Below are 21,679 nucleotides of genomic sequence, written 5' to 3' on the forward strand. Positions count from 1 at the left end.
TATTCCGTTAATAAAGTTTATACTAACGAAATTTAAGGTTATTTAAGGAAAGAAAATAATATAATAAAGGGTAAATAAGGAAAATCGTCAAAAATACTAAAATCAAAATACTATGAACCATTTATTTTAAAAAACAAGTAGTACCGACATTTTTTTTTATTCCAATTAAGGGCCTAACATTATTGGCTCTTATTAAAATTGTAAAATATATATATATATATATATATATATATATATATATATATATATATATATATATACATATATTGTAGCTATGTCACTATAACCACATTATTATGATTACATTCATTATCATCTTATTTTACTTATCACTATCTTCTATCTTTTCTACTTACTTTACTTATTTAAACATAATTTATTTACTTATACTTTAAAGTTAGACATTATTTACATTATCAAAATTAAGAATTAAATTTTATATAATATCTTAAATTTTGATTGAACTCAATAGATTATTAGTTCGAATATTTTTAATTATGCTACATCATAATACAAGTTCAGTCCAGATATCAGATATTGAAATCTCACATATATTAGAATTCAAAGTAAAAGTTATATATTCATATACATGTCATTCAAATGAATATATCCAAAATATATATATATATATATATATATATTTTAAATTATTAGCTCAAAAAATATTAATATTATCTAAACTAAATTTTAGGTGAAAACTTAAAAATTAGAAAACAAAAAATAAATAACAGTTATCTATTAATAAACAAGTTTTCTAAACTGAAAAATTAGAAAACAGAAAACAAAGAACAGTTTTCTGTTAATATTTTTTCCTCAAATTTGAAGAATTCAAACTCCATTAACCAAACAATATTTTTTTTTTTTTTCCTCAAAATTTATGAATTCCAATTCTAAGGAATTCATTTTCCTATAACCCAAACACTCTGTAACTCTGTAAGTTTCCTAAAGTGTCTGCAACTGCCAAACAAAGCAAACTATTAACTCTTCTTTGGACTCACAAATTGTTTATTTATGTAACAATGTTTGTGTTGTATGTTCTATAAATTGTATGGATGATGACAGCAAACTTGTTCTTTGGAATGACATTTTTTAGCTACCAAACGGCCTCTAGAGAGAGTCATCGGAAGAGCTTGCGAAACAGCAACAGAGACCTTTCGTTTTCTTCATCTTCTTCTTCTTCCGGCAGTTTTTGGCAACAGGCTGGTCCATCAACCAGCTTGTGCCGGGAGAATCTGCAGCTCCATTCATCGGAGAATTTGCTTCTGGCACGAGCAGATCAGCGCTCATATTTCTGAGAATGTTTTCTAAGGTTTCTGATATTTTCTTGAACTCTGGTCTGTCTGCAGGGTTCTCCGCCCAACAGGCGCTGATGAGGGAGCCAATGTTCCTCGGGATGTCATCCACATTAGGCCTCATGTTCTGAGTCGACGACAGAAAACAAAAACAGTTACACCATTTGGTCTCGTTCAACAATACAGTTACAACATGTTTGGTTCACAGAACAGATGGATGATGGAAATGGTAAAAGGAGTCGTGGCCTCGTAGGGGCATACCTTGGCTGATGCATATGCCACCATGACGCTGTTTCGTCCTTTGTAAGGAGTTCTGTTTGTCAGCAGCTCCCAAAGAATCAACGAGAAACTGTAGACATCCACCTTATGATTGTAATGCTTCCTCATTCCCAAAGGGTCCATGTTAAAGAGCTGTTACAGATAAGGCGTAAGTCCTTGGATTCGATAGGAGAGGATGTAAAACGATGATCTCGCATATGTAAAATACCTCGGGAGCCATCCAACGATAGGTTCCAGTTTCAGTAGTCATTTCGGTTTCTGACTCCTCCCTGGCCAGTCCAAAGTCTGCCAGCTTAATTTTCTTGTCGTCAGTGAGAAGAAGATTACCTGTAATTACCATATGTTTGTCAGTTTGATTGAATTCCAAACATGAAACTTTAAGAAAAAGGACTAAAATAGCATCTAATGAGTATATAGGCAGACATTACTGGGTTTCAAGTCGCGGTGAATGATGCCATTAGTGTGCAAATGTTCCATGGCTCGACAGATATCCAATGCGAAATTTAAAGAAAGCTTCAAATCTGGGCATTTGGGTCGGATACTCCACAAGTACTTTTGAAGTGTACCACATCTCATAAGTTCTGTAACTAAAAGCAAGGCTGGTTCCACGGTGGCACCAATAAACTGACAAAGCATATAACATATCTGAGCAACTGAGAGAAAGCCGCCAATTTCTAAACAGGAGATCGATTTTCAGTACGTAATAAGCATCTTTTTTGAAAGTGATGAAATTCAAACGCATTGAGGCAATAGTAAAGGGATCAAAGAAGACACACTGATTACAAATAGCTGAATTGCAAGAAAGGTTAACCGCGAATAAGACAAAAGAAAAATTTAGTTACACAAATAACTCTTTAGAGCTATTTAACTTTTTTCTTTTTTTGGGTGACGAGGGAAACCCGCAGCCACTACCCGAGGGTGTGTACTGGGTAAACCCACCTTGTGACCCCAACCAGGTTAGTCAGGGCTACAAGTCAACATCTAGTAGTAAACAACAATAACAAAGATAACAAAGTTTCAGTTTCACTTTCCAAGTCGTATATAAAAATTGCAATGCCATTAAAATGACATAACCCTCCCTAGGATAGATTGTAGAAATCTTTTCATAGTTAGACTTCCCAAGTCATTGGCAGGCAAACTTACAAATTCATGCCAGATAAATTAAAAGCACATATATAGTTGTCAACACATATCTTGCACGATAAGAACGGGTACCTTCACAATGTTTTCATGTTGCATTCTAGCCAACAGCATAACTTCCCGCTCAAATCTGCCTTTCCGCTCAGGACTCACATTCGCCGATTTTTCTGGCAGTATTACTTTTATAGCGACAGGTGTAGATTTATACCTGGAACATGGTACATAAGAGGGAAAAAACAAGAAATACATCATGACAGTGGATAACAAAAGCTGAAGTTTTATCACCAATCAACAAGCAAATGCCCCTTATGTGTATGCAATTTCCTATTAATTACATCGTAACTATTGATTCTTGTGACAGTCAACTTTTGAAACGCTAACACTAGGAAACAGGAACTAATTTAAGCAGTACAGTAACTTTTACAGTCTTACTGTATTACTACTGATTTCATAAGGAAATTCCACGCAAAGGGAAAGAAGGGAGATAAACCCCTCATTTAGTGAAGTCTACAATTATGGATTCTTAATAACTCATAATCTAGTTTGAGTTATTAGTAGAGTACTCACTCAATATAGCTAAAACGTGTCATACAACCTATAATGCACAATCTTTCCAAATGTGTAAAAACTTGATTATTTAATATAGAACTTCAATGATTTAATCAAATAAGCGTTCCAGACACCATGAAGATTATTGCTCAACAAAATGCAACAAGAATTCCTTCCAACTACACACTTTATGTAACGGAAACACTTCTCTAAAAGTTCATGAATATTCTAACTCTTTTTAAGCATATATCCAACCTTGCTGGTTTTGGATAGAATAACAGCTTGTAACATGTTTGCATGGTAAAACTATTGATTGCATCAGACTCTCACTCAAAGTTCACGAGTAAATTAAGTCAAGAAAAGTTCGAGTATAGCCAAGGACTATTTATTAATGCATCACTTTTTTCCTATATTTAAATTTCGGGACAGCAGTTTTGCCTTTACTGTGCACGGTTTGCTCAGCATTTCTTTCTGAAATCATGAACTCTACGCTATGTTTTGACATAAACTCAAGAATTCGATTCCAGTATCAATAACACAGTTAAGCAGATGCAAGAAAATCAAGAAATCAAGAAATTAACACAATGCCCAGAACAGAGAAGCCCCTCATCCTTCAGTAGATGTCTTATGCATCCAAAAAAAAAAAAAAAAAAACCAGCAAACCCTTTATCTATGATGGTTTGCTTCTATTAATATCAAAATTCATTTCCCAGGACACAAATTTAAGTTGATTCCCCATCAACATAAATTCCCATGAATTCTATCTACAACAAATCTGAAATACCCATTTCTCATTTCTTCACCAAGCATTTATCATTTTAGGGGAATAAAAAACCAGTCAATCTCTCTGGGCAAATCAGACCCAGCATTCCAAAAATCAAGCAAAATTCAGTTCAAGATTAGAATTGGAGCAGCAAATGCTATCATTAAAAAAAAAAAAAAAAAAAAAAAAAAACTTACAATCCTTCATAGACAATGGAGTAGGGGCTGTCTTTGATCATGGGCCCAAAAGAGAGCTCATGAATATCGATCAGAAGCGTCTTATCAATCCTGACACCATTGAGCTCAGCACGATTCTTTCCAACTGAAGTAGAGCGAGAAAGGGCGCCACTCTGATCGGCCATTTGTAGAGAGAAAGAGAGAGAGAGAGGAGTGTATGCCCTCTCTGTGTGTATGAACAAGCGCGGCGGGGATCTATTTGAATCACATTTTATCTCCAGCCTGAGGGAATAACTCTTACACGCAATACATTTTTCAAGTTTATCTCAGCATTCATCATAGGACTGAAATTGATCGTTATCGCAGCGTTGTGTTGTTGTTCTAGACTCTAGTGTGAATGTGTGCCACGTGCATTTATGGGGTTAAATATGGGGTTAAATTACTCGTCTTCATGCTCCGTATTTCGCTAATAATAATAATTTTCTTTCCGTACGTGTTCATTTACTATCCGTATCTAATACGGAGTATGTTATGCAAATTATTTACTACGGAGTAATTCTTACCCGAATGTCACACCTATATGTACTTTCAAATCTTATTTTCTCAAATTTACTTTCTGATGTGATAGATTCTGATATATATATCATCGTAGACCATGACTGATCATCCGTATTGTGAACCCTAGTTCATATTATGTACATGTTATTAATATATTATTATTATCTACCTTCACTTTTTTTACTTACTGTCCACATATTATGAACTTATTATGATGTTAAAACATGTATATAATCAAGGAACTTAAGATCTATAATGTGTTACTTGCATGTACATAATATGAATCATGGTTCACAATGTGCATGGTGGACACTGATCCACGATATAATTTGTGCTTGTATGATTTACAGACTATTACATAGGAGTATTGGGCAAATTATGCTCTGCAACCCTGTGCACCATGCATGGTGTACATGGAATTGGATTCATAATTTTTATACTATAGATTCATAATTATTGAACTCTATATTCACAATTACAAAACTCTATGTTCACAATTTTCGATGTTCATATAATCATATTCTCAATTGTTGAACTCTGTATTCACAAATCAATAAACTATATGTTCATAATTTGATAATTATACAATTTAGAAATTATGAATCTATAGTATAAAAGTTATGAATCTATAGTATAGAAATTATAAATACAATTCTGTGTGCACTTTGCATGGTACACACGATTGCAAGCATAACGCTCCAGAGTATTATTTACATAGTGCATAGTATCATATAATGATTAAAAATTTCTCGAATTTCTGCATCATCCAAAAAAAATTGTATTTAGTAATTCGTGATTTAATATCTAAAAACATAATAAGTTTCAATCAAAGTTATATCCCTCATTTTTGTCCATGTTTTTAATGCTAATCATTTTGTACATTGTGCTTTTAGAGTTGTACTATATAATTTTTTGGACAAAAATACCCCTACCGTTATAACTTCCGTTATCTTTTTCATTATTGTTACCATGCACATGCATTCACCATATATTTTCTTATATTCTTTAATGATAATAATATTTGTAGACATTATATATTTTATTATTATAATAAATAAATTTGATTTCATATATATAGATTTTAATTAATAGGAATTTATTAGTTATTTTAAAAATATATAAATATTGGGCATATGTTTTTGCGCATCGCGCATAGAAAAGACTAGTTTAAAAATAAAAGGTAATGTTACAGGTCACTCCTAAATTTCCCTTACCATCTAATAAGATTTTTCCTAAATACGGAGTAATTATTAAATAGGTTCTTTTTTAATTTACAATGAAATCTGCCAATTAATTGGGTTTTTTTCCCTATATAATTACTAAATAGTTTCCTTTTTTAATTTACAATGAATTCTGCAAATTTATGGATACATATTTATTGTTAGGTTAGAGAGTGAACTTAATAAGGAAAAACAGCATTATTTATATTTTTAAAAATGGTGTTAGAATTTCCTATTCAGTAGTCTATAATTTTTTTTTTTCAAGCCATGAGGTGTACAGTGTACTGAATGGCAAATTTTACTATGATCCGTAAAGTAAGTATCATTTTAATTACACTTTAGTTTCATTTGACAATATTTCTCTATTTTTTAGTTTCATTTTCCATACTCACTAGTTTCATTATAGCAATACCAAAGTATCATTTTAATTATACTACAGTTTCATTTGACAATGTGTCAATATACATTATTGTATGGGCTCTATTTTGTTGTTTTATTTTCCACACACTAATTTAATTATAATAATGCTAAAGTATTGTTTCAATTACACTCCACGCTCATTTGACAATATATGTCATTGTATGATTCTGAATTTTAGCTCCATTTTCCACACACACTAGTTTCATTTTAACAACATTAAAGTATCATTTTAATTATACTACAGTTTCATTTGATAATACGTTGTTGAATGAGCTCTGTTTTTTAATTTCATTTTTCACACACACTAGTTTCATTTTAGCAACACTAAAGTATCATTTTAATTCTACTACAGTTTCATTTGACAACCATGGTCCATGCACCTAGGTGCACACGAGTAGTTGCACCTATAGTTATAAGTAGGTGCACCTAGGTGCATGAATGTTTACGGGGAAGTGAATGTTAACAAGGCAAAATTATATGCACTTATAGGTGAAAGTAGTTGCATCTATAGTTATAAGTAGTTGCACCTATAGTTATAAGTAGGTGCACCCATGTGCATGAATGTTTGCGGGAAGTGAATATATATGGGTAATTTGGTAATTTTTGCATCTAGGTCAAATTTAAGGTACGTGGTTTTCCTTCTTAAGGTGCGTAATTTTTATGTTTAAGGTGAGTTGTTTTGTATTGTGTGATTAAGGTGCGTCAGTTGTTGAAAATTTAAGTGCGTCGATCTAAAGCTTTAGGTGCGTTGTTTTCCTTCTTAAGGTGCGTGGTTTGTGTGTTTGAGGTGAGTCAATTGTTGAAACTTAAGGTGTGTCAGCCTAAAGCTTTAGGTGCGTGGTTGCCTTCTTAAGGTACGTTGTTTTTCTTCATAAGGTGCGTGATTTATATGCTTTAAGGTTCGTTAGTTGTTGAAACTTAAGGTGCGTAATTTTAAAACTTTAAGTGCGTGATTCGTGTTCTTAAGGTGTTTTGTTTGTGTACTTAAGGTGCACCATTTAAAAACTTTAGGTGCGTGATTTGTCTTCTTAAAGTGCGTGATTTGTGTACTTACGGTGCGTCTTTTTGAGTTAACCGCATGGGAAGCTACATCTGCACATAAACCCTTATATATATACTAGTTTTTTACGTGCATTGCGCGATTGGGATAATGCCCAATGTTTTTTTTTTAAATAAGTACTTTAAAGTATATTAAGGCAGGATTATATTGAAATTGTTCATGCATAGATAATTGAAGGTTGAATTTGCGTATTTAAATAGATAATTCTTCTCCCAAATGTTGAGTCTCCAACCCCAAGGGCCCTCCACACTCCGACCCAACAGAGCATTGTGGGAGGTTGTAAATGCTGATACGCACAAGGAATCTGCCCACTTTGGACATAATTCCCGCACTGCCGCCGCCGAGGTTCAAACCTTGGTCTCTTCTCCCAAATACTACCCACTAAACCATTGAGCTAAACCGGTGCGGGTTAAATAGATAATTCTAAGTTTACAAATGCAAGATAATATAGTCAAGATTGATTATAATTGTCAATAAAATAATTGTATAGGTATGGTTGAAACCAAATACGGGACATAAGGGAGAACAAATAAAAATTAGGACATAAAATATTAAATATATACTAATATTGTTTGAGGAGATTCCGACATTAGGATTTGTGGTTAAGTTCTATTAAGACTTTAATATTAGAATTAGATTAATGGTGTAGTTATAATTCTATATTAGACTTTAATATTAGAATTAGACTAACGGTGAATTAATGGAAAAATTAAATGGATAAGCATATAATTAAGGATAAATTAGAAAATCTTAAAAGAAAAAAGTTAAAACCTGAACAATATGAACCATTCATTTGATTTAATAATTTGGCGGTCATTTTTTCTACCCAATGTTAATAATTAAATAAATTCGCTGGTCAAATCCGCTAGTATAATCCGCTAACGCTAACCGCTAACTGCTGATTGTCAAACAAGGACATTGCGAGGTAGTTCTCACTTCAATTTGTTGTGTGATTTGAATACTCTCTTTGTCACAAAATCTCTCAAGTAGTTAATATGGTTGGCTTTATTAATTATATTTTTTAATTTTTTCATGGTATTAATAAAATACTTGGTAAATAAATATATAGCATTATTTTGTATTATAACTTTGATATTTAATTAGAAAAATAGTGCACAAAAAAGATAATAGATAATGTAGTGAATATAGTCAATTGATGAATTTGAATGTAAAAATTTTTACATTTGAGAAAAATAAAGACAATATAACTAATGAAAATATTTCTTTTAATTAATTTATTGATAATTAATAATTTTATTTTCACTGAATAAAGACATTGTAAGGATAATGTAGCGTATATAATCAATTAATAAATTTGAATATAAAAAATTTTTATATGGAAGAAAAATAAAGACAATATAACTAATAAAATTATTTCTCTTAGTTAATTTATTGGTAATGAATAATTTTTTTTTTTTGAATAAAGGCATTGTGGACACATAATTATAAATTAAAGAAATGCATATGAATTATTTTTGGTTGTAACTAATAATAATAATAATAATAATAATAATAATAATAATAATAATAATAATAATAATAATAACAATAATAATAACAATAATAATAAAAATAATAATAATAATAATAATAAAAATAATAATAATAATAATAATAATAATAATAATAACAATAACAATAACAATAACAATAACAATAATAATAATAAAAATAATAATAAAAATAATAATAATAATAATAATAATAAAAATAATAATAAAAATAATAATAAAAATAATAACAATAATAATAACAATAACAATAACAATAACAATAACAATAACAATAACAATAACAATAACAATAACAATAACAATAACAATAACAATAATAATAATAATAATAATAATAATAATAATAATAATAATAATAATAATAATAATAATAATAATAATTGTTGGTTTTTGGGTTTTCGGGCCCAAGGAGGTCCAACACAACCTTTAGCTGGAGGATACACCTTTCAATAAAAGCTTGCTAAAATAATATGAACTCGATGATTTTGACGTGGAAACCGAAAGGAAAACCACGGGCCTTTTTGGGCGGTGCCAAGCCTAACTCCACTATGTATTTTGTAGGTGTCTTTGTACATACTTGTAGGGCTATATCTATACAAAGTGTTGTGCTTCTAATAATGTAGTGAGAATAATAGAAAGAAGAGTGATGGAATGGTGTGGAAGAGTCCTTCCATGTGTATAGATGAGTGGTGGAGTCTTCCTTGTATATTGTGGAATGAGGCATTCTTGGGAAAGTAGTTGTGGGAGGGTGATATGTGGCATTCTTGTGTGTAGGAAGAGTGCTTGAGAGAGTTCTCCCATGTGTTTATGGATGAGATGAATGGATCCCCCCCTCTTTCTTCTTGTCTTCTCCTCATTTTATAGCTAGCCCATCCCCAAAAGTGTCCGTTGGACCATTTAGTAGGGTAGTTAATAGGTATTAACTTGGTTATTAGTGGGGTAATAAGTGGGAGACTTAATAGGTAGCCTTTATTTGGGGGTTATGGATGAGGTAGATAAATAGGACTTTTAAGGGTAGATAATTAGGAATAACAGCTAGTTAGTCCGACCCTCTACCCGTGCCGACCTCCGGGTCGAGCCGACTCCTGGGCCAACCGACTCCTCGGTTTGGCTCGTATCTCTTTTGGGCTTGCTCCATTTTCTTCTTGGGCTTCCCTTCTTTGTCTGGGCTTTATCTCTTTTCTTCTTGGGCCCCGAGCCCACGGGGTTCACACCCCATCAACTAGTCCCTCACTTTTCTATGTCTCGTGCTTAGCAGGGCATGGAAAAGTATATTCTCTTGCCTCAAAATTTCCTTTATTAGCCCCCTCAATTTTTGCCAACTCTTTATTCAACATTCTACACGACTCCATCCTCATGACTTCTCTTTGTTTGCCGTATGACCGACTGCTTCAGTGGATGTGACCTTCTGGCTCTGAGCCCCTTTCTCTTTAGCCGTCGAAGTGAATCTTGGCTGTAACTTTTTCTTTCTTTAATAAACTTCTAAGGGCTCGGACCCTCGATTCCTTCTTTATTCGCCGAGTCCCTCAGTCGAGGCGACTCTTCGGTGGTAGCTCCTTTTCCCTCTAGAAATGCCTAAGGGTTGGAACCCTTGTTTCTTTTCTCTTTTTCTCTAGAAACGTCTAAGGGTCGGAACCCTTGTTTCTTTCCTCTTTTCTCTAGAAACGTCTAAGGGTCGGAACCCTTGTTTCTTTTCTCTTTTTCTCTAAGAAACGTCTAAGGGTCGGAACCCCTGTTTCTTTTCTCTTTTCTCTAGAAATGTCTAAGGGTCGGAACCCTTATTTCTTTTCTCTTTTCTCTAGAAACGTCTAAGAGTCGGAACCCTTGTTTCTTTTCTCTTTTTCTCTAGAAACGTCTAAGGGTCGGAACCCTTGTTTCTTTCCTCTTTTCTCTAGAAACGTCTAAGGGTCGGAACCCTTGTTTCTTTTCTCTTTTTCTCTAAGAAATGTCTAAGGGTCGGAGCCCTTGTTTCTTTTCTCTTTTCTCGCTGAGTCCCTCAGTCGAGGCGACCCCTGTAGGCTTTTTCTTTACTTAGAAACGATTTAGGGTCAGTGCCCCGTTGTTTCTTTAATTTCTCGCCGAGTCCCTCAGTCGAGGCGACTCCTTTTGGCTTTTCCTCGGAAACGTCTAAGGGTCTGGGCCCTTGTTTCCTATCTTTTCTTGCCGAGTCCCTCAGTCGAGGCGACCCATTAGGCTTTTTCTATCTCAGAAACAGTTTAGGGTCAGTGCCCCGTTGTTTCTCTCAATACTCGCCGAGTCCCTCAGTCGAGGCGACTCCTGTAGGCTTTTTCTCGGAAACGTCTAAGGGTCTGGGCCCTTGTTTCCTATCTTTTCTTGCCGAGTCCCTCGGTCGAGGCGACCCATTAGGCTTTTTCTATCTCAGAAACAGTTTAGGGTCAGTGCCCCGTCGTTTCTCTCAATACTCGCTGAGTCCCTCAGTCGAGGCGACTCCTGTAGGCTTTTTCTCGGAAACGTCTAAGGGTCTGGGCCCTTGTTTCCTATCTTTTCTTGTCGAGTCCCTCGGTCGAGGTGACTCATGAGGCTTTTTCTATCTCAGAAACAGTTTAGGGTCAGTGCCCCGTCGTTTCTCTCTATACTCGCCGAGTCCCTCAGTCGAGGCGACTCCTGTAGGCTTTTTCTCGGAAACATCTAAGGGTCTGGGCCCTTGTTTCCTATCTTTTCTTGCCGAGTCCCTCGGTCGAGGTGACTCATTAGGCTTTTTCTATCTCAGAAACAGTTTAGGGTCAGTGCCCCGTCGTTTCTCTCTATACTCGCCGAGTCCCTCAGTCGAGGCGACTCCTGTAGGCTTTTTCTCGGAAACGTCTAAGGGTCTGGGCCCTTGTTTCCTATCTTTTCTTGCCGAGTTCCTTAGTCGAGGTGACTCTTTTGGCTTTTTCTAAGGGTCCTAGCCCTTGTTTCTTTTCATTTTCTCTCGCCGAGTCCTTGCTCGAGGCGAGTCCTGGCTATGATTATTCTTTTCTAACAAACATCTGAGAGCTTGGACTCTTGGATCTTTCTTTACTGACTCGCGTCTTTTAGTCGGGGTGATTCGCGGTTGTAGCTTTACTTTTCCTTCCTTTATGTAGCCCCTTGTAGATGAGAAATACCATGAGCAATATCTTGGAATATATTTTCTTGCCATGCCCAGAATATATCCAAGTCTATTGCGCGGCACATGTGACTGGAAATTAAACTCGCCATATGTCGAAAAATCCATCCTTCAAACTCGCGTAAATGATAATACTCGGGCAGTCGGTTTTGAAGCACCTTATTATTAGCACCTTAGTATTTCCCACCGAGCTGAAAAAATATTAACGCTGGGGCAAGAGGAGTCGAGCCCTGGCCTCCTTATTTTCTTCCATAGCTTTTACCAATCCTTCACAATTGAATTTTTAAATCTTCATAGCATTGAATTTAACGTATACCAAGATTGCGCATAGCCCTGAGTAAGCTGCAAGATGTGTCGTGATTCGGGCTCTTGTTCATCAAATATCTCCAGCTTCGAGGTCGTCCATGTCATGCGTGCCCCATCTAAGAATATACTCATTCTCTCCTTGCTCGTTCACATACAGACCCGAATTACTTGGTTTGTACGACTTCCCCGCTCATCAAATTTGGTTATACGGATGCCCTATATACGTTCCCCATAAATGCCAGATCAATACCATCTTCTAAAGGAAACAGCATGCCTGCGGTCCCCCTCTCCGCAGTCCGAGTGCTACGCAACCAACTCCCTAACCTTCGCTGAATGCTCTCCTTGCCGACTTCCTACGTGAGTTACAGCGCCGAGTCCCTCAATTAGACAGCAAGTTTGATGACTTCTTACTTCCTTTTATCAGACCCTTACTCAGCATGTAAGGAATGCTTCAATTCCGTTCTTAGCGAGTTTCTGGCCAAGTCAGAGAATATTCGAGGACTCATCCATGCTAGTGACAACTAGTTGTCTTTTTTTTTTTCTTTTTTTTTTTTTTTTTTGCGAAGGCGGTTTTGCGGTGTTGTACCTTTTGAAAAAATGATGGGAGTGTCGTGTTCCTCTCATCGGTGGGAATGACATACTGCTCCCACTCCGCGTCCGATCGCATGATGGTTGACACCGTTGACTCGGCGGAACAATCGCGGACGCTTATAGCAAATACCCACGGGGACTCGGTGAAGTCGGCCAAGTATTTCCCATTAAGAGTTGATGGTAGTCTCTCTCCATATTTACAGAAACCGTAGTGAGAACCAGTAGAAGCTCTGAGATAATGCGGAGGATCTCTCTGACTACAATCAGCCGGATGTGGTTGCAGAGGTGAAATAAGTTACCTTGGGGATTGCATATTCTACGAGAGAATCCAAGCGTGCCTGAGGTGATCACGACCAATCTTCCTCTCAGTCTTTTTGGCTATGATTTTAGCGGTTTTTATAAGCCCATCGCCAGAGCCGCTAGCGGGAACCTCGGAGAGCGGAGTCTCGTGGTCTCGAATTGAAAAGGAGAGATCGAGAGTGGCCGAGTGAGACTTCGCCAACACTGGTAGAGACTTCGGCGCAGACATTCATGGTGACCGACTTCGACTCCTTCGTCTACGACGTCCGACTACTCCTTTCGCTCAGGCTTATTGCGCACGAGTTGATCCCGGTATTTTTCGGTAGCATGGGCGATGTACCCTGTCTCAACACTGCAAGCATCTCCCTCTACTATGAAACATCCTGCATGGAAAACATGGAGTCGGCGAGGAAGTGAAGCTGGGAGGCAGGCACGCTGTCTAGAAGCTCGACGACTAACTGCATGGTGGCCTAGAAGCCGATATCTTGGTAATTAAAGCCTCTATATCACCTTCCATTATCTCCGACTTCGACGACTGACTCAATGGTTACATTAATATAATTCCCATGCTCATCGAGTTTTCCTTTTCATTAGAAGGCTCGCACATTTATGGTAAGCGCGTATTTCCCATTGTAACGTCATTTTAAAATAGGAACGGATGTACTATCACGTACTGAGCTCCATATTTTTATGTGTAATTTTCCCATATGCGAATATGTTCTTTCCTTATTGCCGCCATTGCTGCGTACATCCACGGTCTTCACCAACCAGATTCCTACCAAGCCAGATTTCTGTACCGGGTCCACCATTACCAGCTTTTTTCTACCAACTTCCCCTCAGAGTCGGTGGTTACCATTAGCTTGCGCGGCGAATAACTCCGACGAATTGATTCAGCTGCTGATTTGCCATCTTCGGTTGTCGTTAATCGACGAATAGGAGTGATCCGCAATGGAGATCCGGCTCCTCACGAAGAACAAGCTGGAGGATCAAATCATCTGCTTCCTTTCGCGCCCTTACTACAAAAAGGCTAAATCAGCTCCTCCCCTCAACATGTCTGATTTTTTCCTGGTAAAAAGATTTCTGTGATCGCATTTTTTTTTTTTTTGCGTTCTCTTTTCCATATCTGGTTCTTCGATATCGCTGTATTCTACAATCCAGTTCATCATCCAACCCCCAGCTTCTTGATCTTGGCCATAGAGAGCGACGACGGAGAGATCCCTTTATGTTTCTGCAGAAGGGAATTTGGCTAAGCACTCTATTGCAAATTATCGGGAATCCCTCCGGAATTGAACTGATATAGTGCTGCCTCATCACCGTGGGTTGAAACGAACCATGGCCGCAAAATAAGTAGTGGCTGGATATGACAACCTTGAGCCGTAGATTTTCAGTAGCTTAGTGAAGCAGAGCCGCAAGGCGGGTGACAATTATCCAAGGGCCGAGGCAGAGAAGCCTGACTGGCTGTCGCGACTGACCATTGGGCTCGCATAGCTCGCTAGATTCATCATTGCATCCTCGACCATGCATGACCTGGCCGAGTCTTGGACTCGAATACGCGAATTGCGCGGTGAAATTTCATCATTGTAACAGTAGCTATGGACGCGACCTTCGCTGCTCGTCAGAGTAGTCGGAACCATTGCCATTTCACTTTTCTTCTTTCCCAAAAGAGCACCTCTAGGAAATTGAAATTTTCACCCAATTTCAATCAACAGCTGCTGGAAGAATCTTGGAGGATAATGACGGCAGCGGCATGTTAGTTTTGTCTTCTTGGTAGCCAAATATTTCGAGCAGTGCAGGCGATCAACCTCCTGTGACGTAAGATTCATCAATCCCCTCATTTTCATCACGTGGTGATCTCATGTTGGTTCACCAACATTCTGACATTATATTTTTCCTTCTGCATACATTTTAGCCGACCCCCTTTCTTGCTTCTCTTAATTCTGCCGCGTATGAGACACATGCAATTTCTATGTGTTGACAATTTTCACCATTTTGTCTCTTTCTTGCCCCTTTTATCAAGGCGAAACTGCTTATAAATAGCTTGGCTAATCATTGTTCTATTCATCCATGGGTGGTCTTTCCTTAGGCCGAATCCGCTGATCAGTTGTCGATCGGCTTCTTGTTCTTATCACCCAAGCCCGAGTCGATCATCAGAATTCGCCACCGTCGACCCTTTCGATTTCTACCGAGCATGTTGGCCTTAATTGCACTTTCCAAAACGCAGAGAGTCATCTGTATGGCTCTAATGATCTTTACTGGCCAACTATATAAGCGGATCAGAGAGACTTCGAAGACGAGCTCGACTTATCACATTCCTGTGCCGAGTCCATCGCTACCGGCTCTTCGAATTTAGTCGGTGCCTTCAAGTCCGCAGTCCAAGAGACACGCGACCGACTCCCAAACTCTCGCCGAGTGCCCTCCTAGCCGCTTGCGTCTTTGGTAACCGCCGACTGCTCCCCTTCATGCCAAGGATGTGGTCGGATCAAGACCCTCATGGGTCTGAGTATTTTATAGCTTTATATATCCGGAGTATTCCGTAGCGCTGAGTGCAAATTTCTGATTCTCCTCATTTTTCTTGAATTTTCTCTTTTCGCTATGTTTTATTTTCGTGCTTTTCCACCGCATGTGTCTTCTCAATAACACATGCACTCTCTTTGTATACTTAATTGCTATATTCAGCAGATATATATGTCGTGTCTGTTCTGTCTCCTTGCGTATTGACTGCCAGCTTAGAACCAATTTGTATCAAATCCTCACGCTTGATTTTTTTTTTATTGTAGCGGTAGGTACATACAACTTTGGTACCGATATCAATTTAAGAAATTCCACTTCTTGGAACTGGAGACATCCAGTTAAAATATATACTGGAGAGCCCCTTCACAAGCCCCATTTTAACAACATATTGCTTGTCTAGCTCAATATAATCAAGAAAAATGGAGAAAACAATTGTGACCACGGTATCTACCGTTAAGGTCGTGGTGGGGGAACCATTTATTCGGCGTCCCGACTTCTTGATTCCCCCGGCCGAGTCCCTCAGTGTGATGGACCGACCACTCTTTGCCGACAACTTTAATTTAAATATTACATAAAATTTATATAGTAATGGTTACCTCTTGTTGACCTCAACGTGTAGTATTCGTGCTTGATTCTCCTCTAATCCTCTTCTTGGTCCACGGCTCTCCGTGAACCTTCTCAATCTTCCGTCCGTAGTGGATCCTTTCCACCAGACGCTCTCCGAAATTGCTCGGACAAAGAGGCAAACGTGACCTTTTGTCACGATCCCCACGGACGGCGCCAGTGTTGGTTTTTGGGTTTTCGGGCCTAAGGAGGTCCAACACAACCTTTAGCTGGAGGATACACCTAAAGATATTTGTATAAATTAGCTATTTAGATTAACATGTAAAATGATAATAATAATAATAATAATAATAATAATAATAATAATAATAATAATAATAATAATAATAATAATAATAATAATAATAATAAAAAATAAGAATAACAATAACAATAACAATAACAATAACAATAACAATAACAATAACAATAATAATAATAATAATAATAATAATAATAACAATAACAATAACAATAACAATAACAATAACAATAACAATAACAATAATAATAATAATAATAATAATAATAATAATAATAATAATAATAATAATAATAATAATAATAATAATTGTTTTTAAAAAATAAAAAAAATATAAATAAGCCAATTATATTAACTACGAACTTGGGGTATTTATTGACAAAAAGAGTACTCAAATCACACACCAAATTGAAGGGAGAAACTACCTCGCAATATCCTTGTTTGGCAATCAGCAGTTAACTCTTCAATATTAGTATGTATTTATTATATTATGCCCTAATTTTTATTTTGCTCTCCTTTATGTCGCGTATTTGGTTTCAACCATACATATACAATTATTTTATTGACAATTATAATCAATCTTGACTATATTATCTTGCATTTGTAAACTTAGAATTACCTATTTAAATACGCAAATTCAACATTCAATTCCAATATAATATTTCCTTAATATACTTTAAAGTACTTATTTAAAACAAAATAAAAATAAAAATTGGGCATTATCCCAATCGCGCAATGCACGTAAAAAACTAGTGTATATATATATATATATATATATATATATATATATATATATATATATATATATATATATATATATATATATACTATTTCAAAAAAAATTGTATTTAAAATTTAATTCCAAATTTTTTGTTTTGTTATTTAAATTTATTTTTATTTAAAATCACAATTATTATTATAAAGTTGAAATTATTAATTATTGAAAAGTGGGGGAGCTCCTTGTGCACAGTAAGCAAAGGTCTAGCCTCTGTGTTTCATGTTCAGTTGAGTTACCATGATTTACATCATCATAGATGCTCTGTCGGGCCGGGGTGTGGGGGCCCTTAGGGTTGAGGTTCAACCTTTTGGAAAGAAAAGGGCAAATTATGTTGTGCATCCGTATGCACCATGCACCATGCATGGTGCATACGAATGCAAAAACGGCGTCGTTTTATTAAAAACGCGCGTCTCACTTTAAAAAAAAAATCAGTTTCGATTCCCAGCAACAACAATATATTGTGCATAATTTGAACTAAAATTCCAGAATCGATGAACTAAAATTCCAGAATCGATGAACTAAAATTCCAGAATGAATGAACTAAAAATCCATAATGAATGAACTAAATATCCATAATGAATGAACTAAATATCCATAATGAATGAAAAAAAAATCAATTTCGATTCACGTCTAAATATTCATAATCAATGAACTAAAATTCCAGAATCTATGAACTAAAATTTCAGAATCTATGAACTAAAATTCCAGAATGAATGAACAACAGGAGAATCGAAACTGAATTTTTTTTTTAAGTGGGATGCGCATTTTTAATAAAATGACGTCGTTTTTGCATCCGTATGCACCATGCATGGTGCATACGGATGCACAGCATAACGATCCAAAGAAAAGTGAATAAAATAATATATGGTATGTAGGTGTTTGAATGAGTAAGGCCAAAAAAAAAAATGATCAAAGAAAAATAAAAATAAAAATAAAAGGAGATTATAAGATAATATGGAAGAGTTGAGCCTACAATTTTAAAAGAAAAGAAAACCATAGTGGATGCCCTTAGTTTATTCGCTACTCTAATCTTATTTCAAAATCACATATTCTCACACACCTCAACGATCTCACACATGAAACAACGCCACGTCCCATTGTTTAACCTAGATTCTATTTAGGAATAATGTCTAAATTGGCCCCTGAACGAAACGTGAAAGTGCAATTTAGTCCCTGAACGTAAAAGAAGTGCAATTACCCCCCTCAACATCTCAAATATGTGCAATTTGACCTGATAGCAGGTTAACATCCATCCAACCGGTTATATAATGATGTGTATGCTGACTTGGCATTTTTTTTTTTAATTTCCTTTTCTTCCATTCACCGTGTATTAAGGCAAAGCTTCAATAGAAATTTCCAAACCACGCATCAAAATTCCCAAACCTGCATCAGAAATTCCATTCATCGTGTACCTGCGTCAGAAATTCCATTCACCGTGTACCTGCATCAGAAATTCCATTCACCGTGTACCTGCATCAGAAATTCCCAAACCACACTCGTGAAAGCTATTAACTTGTTCGTTGTTTATATAACTATGTAAAATTGAATATTTTTTCATGAAATTTATCCTGCTTGTAAATTTGAGAGAAGATATCGATGGTGGAATATTACAATTGCTAGAGTTAGTTGTTTTGTAAAGAAGAAGACAAAAGAAGGAAATTAAAAAAAAATGCCAAGTCATCTTTCCAAAAAAAAATGCCAAATCATCATCCACGTCACACATGCAACCTGCTAGATGGGATGTTAACCTGCTATCAGGTCAAATTGCACATATTTGAGGTGTTGAGGGGGGTAATTGCACTTTTTTTACGTTCAGGGACCTAATTGCACTTTCACGTTTCGATCAGGGCACAATTTGGACCTTATTCCTTCTATTTAATTAGCACTACTATTCGCGCTCATCTTAATAAATAAGAATGCCAGATCGAGCCTCCTAGCTAACCAATGAGGACATTGTCATTGAGTTTGTATTAATTCGCATTCCCATGTGTCTTATGCACCATTGCACCACACTCTTTTATATGGTTTGCGAGTTATTATACAAGTTTAGTCAATGTATACCTTTATGCAGTGTTCAAGTTTTCATAATCGCAAATAAAATTGTAGATATTTTAAAGAAAATGATTTTTTTTTTTTTTTGGAACAGAAGGAGGGTTTAACCCGGTGGAGAATCTAATGGTGCATCACGGTCGTCCTACTACTAGTTTTCTTGCGTCGCACTCTTACCCCAATCTTATCCTCCCAGAGCAAAGCCTGAACAAACGAGGGCGGATGAACAATGATCTGGTTACCAAGCGCATGGGTGAGGGCAGACTCCGCTAGCTTGTCCGCTACCCTATTTTGCTCTCTAAAAACGTTCATGTACTCCATTGCCTCAAAGTGACAACTCTTACGTTTGATAACAAGCATAATGTTCCGCCATCTTCCTGGACCCTGGGCGATCGAATGGATACCCCGTATTGTGCCAATGGAATAGCTCTTAACTATGATCTTTCGCGCTCCAAACCTTGCTGCCATGCGAAGCCCTTCGAGAACCGCCCATTTGCCTTCGCACTTGTTCTGCCTTCAGACCTTTACCCACATGCTGTCAGACTCTGTCATCATACTCATACGTCATCCCAACTTAGCCATGAAGGTTAAGTTGACATCATGCAATTTTGGAAGCCCCAGTCCCCCACCTGCTTAGCTCGCATCACTGACTCCCATTTAACCAGGCTAATCACCTTGGTTTCACTGTCTCCTCCCCAAATGAAACGCCTAATCATATTGACATTTTTTATTTTTTTGACTTATTAAAATGGAAGATTTAGAATGCACATTCAAATAGTAGTTGTAGATTTTTCCGTAAATCAAATTGAATAAGCTTCCACCCACCCCCAATATTCTCTCTTTATATAGACTAGTATATGACCCGTGCAATGCACGGGATGTTATTTAAACATTTTTAGTTGTGTGTATTTTATGTTAATATTTGTGTGATATATTGGGGAATACAGTGCAAAAACGTATGAAAATTGTGTCTTACTAATAGTTGCAAGGTGTTGGTAATATAAAAACAATACATTACAAAATTACAAATTATTGAAAACTTCATGATATACAACATTAGTGGTTGATGTAGTAGTTGCACTTGAGTCTTTTACAATCAGTATTTTCAGACCGTCTGGATTATTAACCCGAGATGCAGCTACGTACAACTGACCGTGTACAAAAACCGGTTTCTTTAGTATTAACCCTACATGACTCAACGTTTGGCCTTGACTTTTGTTTATGGTCATCGCATATGAAAGCATCAATGGGAATTGCCTTCGTTGAAACTTGAACGGCAATCTTGGATCCGAGGGTGACATTGACATTCTGGGTATTAACACTTTTGTACCTTTGTTGGGACCAGTGAGAAGCTCGCCTTCAATAACATGGTCTGCTAACTTTGTGATTATCAACCGAGTTCCATTGCACAACCCAAGAGAATGGTCAATATTTCTCATTAACATTACTGGTGAGCCAATTTTCAAATTCAGTGTATGATTTGGTAGACCCGACACACGAATGCTGTTTAGGAATTCCGGTGTGTGTACATCTCCAAGTATACCATTATCACCGTCGGCTTTGCATACTGCGTCTGAACTATAGTAGGACCTGCTTTCGGCATTATGCAACTCAGTCATATATTCATTAACTGCGTTGACAACGTCTAGCGATGGTGCAAGTATAGCACGACCTATCAGATGCTCAGGGTCAGTGTTTCCAACTGCAAACATTGGAAATGTACTTTCCACAATTGCTTTAATGTCGTTTCCCCCGGATGATACTAACATGTGATTAGGTATTTGAACCTCTGCATATCCGTCATTCCTCCCACCAAGCTTTCCATCGCCGATATTGGCAATCCAGTTAGCAAACTCTTGTAATGCCTGCCGGTTCACACCGTTGTGTACCGAACTTAGCCTTAGGTTTTTAGTCAATCTTAAAACTTTGCAACTATCCCATAAATATGATGAATTTATAGCGGACGAAAGAATGTCTTGACGTGTACCTTTTGGAACTACTGGAAGAATTTGGCAGAAATCTCCACCAAGGACGACTATTTTACCACCAAACGTCTTCATTTCACTATTAGGGTCAACAAAACGCAACAAATCTCGCATGGTTCGATCTAACGCTTCAAAGCAATGTTTGTGCATCATGGGAGCTTCATCCCAAATTATCAAGCTCGTTTTTATCAACAATTCAGCCAAGTCGCTACCT

At 36.6% G+C, this 21,679-nt stretch overlaps 2 protein-coding genes across 2 annotated transcripts; both read right to left on the bottom strand.

Annotated features, from left to right (window-relative positions):
- Window positions 1-869: 869 nt before the first annotated feature.
- On the bottom strand, window positions 870-4,546 carry LOC109168465 (serine/threonine-protein kinase HT1-like). The gene is made up of 6 exons (XM_019317490.1): window positions 4,221-4,546; window positions 2,787-2,919; window positions 2,000-2,195; window positions 1,780-1,898; window positions 1,554-1,703; window positions 870-1,419 (listed from the first exon to the last, which is right to left on the bottom strand). The coding sequence occupies exons 1-6, from the start codon at window positions 4,382-4,384 to the stop codon at window positions 1,108-1,110; spliced, it is 1,074 nt and encodes a 357-aa protein (XP_019173035.1). The 5' UTR covers window positions 4,385-4,546; the 3' UTR covers window positions 870-1,107.
- Window positions 4,547-20,502: 15,956 nt separating this feature from the next.
- LOC109168427 (ATP-dependent DNA helicase PIF1-like) lies at window positions 20,503-21,579 on the bottom strand. The gene has a single exon (XM_019317450.1). It carries the CDS (start codon window positions 21,577-21,579, stop codon window positions 20,503-20,505), a length of 1,077 nt encoding a protein of 358 aa, XP_019172995.1.
- Window positions 21,580-21,679: the final 100 nt, after the last annotated feature.

Source organism: Ipomoea nil, unplaced genomic scaffold (assembly GCF_001879475.1).
Source record: "Ipomoea nil cultivar Tokyo-kokei standard unplaced genomic scaffold, Asagao_1.1 scaffold3199, whole genome shotgun sequence".
NCBI lineage: Eukaryota > Viridiplantae > Streptophyta > Magnoliopsida > Solanales > Convolvulaceae > Ipomoea > Ipomoea nil.

What these genes read in the sequence shown, in the direction of transcription:
- LOC109168465 (XM_019317490.1), bottom strand. Translation starts at nt 4,384, where the DNA reads ATGGCCGATCAGAGTGGCGCCCTTTCTCGCTCTACTTCAGTTGGAAAG. An exon ending in AACATGAAAACATTGTGAAG is followed by an intron (nt 2,196 to 2,786) that starts GTACCCGTTCTT and finishes ATGCTTTGTCAG; the next exon opens with TTTATTGGTGCCACCGTGGA. An exon ending in ATCGTTGGATGGCTCCCGAG is followed by an intron (nt 1,704 to 1,779) that starts GTATTTTACATA and finishes TATCTGTAACAG; the next exon opens with CTCTTTAACATGGACCCTTT.
- LOC109168427 (XM_019317450.1), bottom strand. Translation starts at nt 21,579, where the DNA reads ATGCGAGATTTGTTGCGTTTTGTTGACCCTAATAGTGAAATGAAGACG.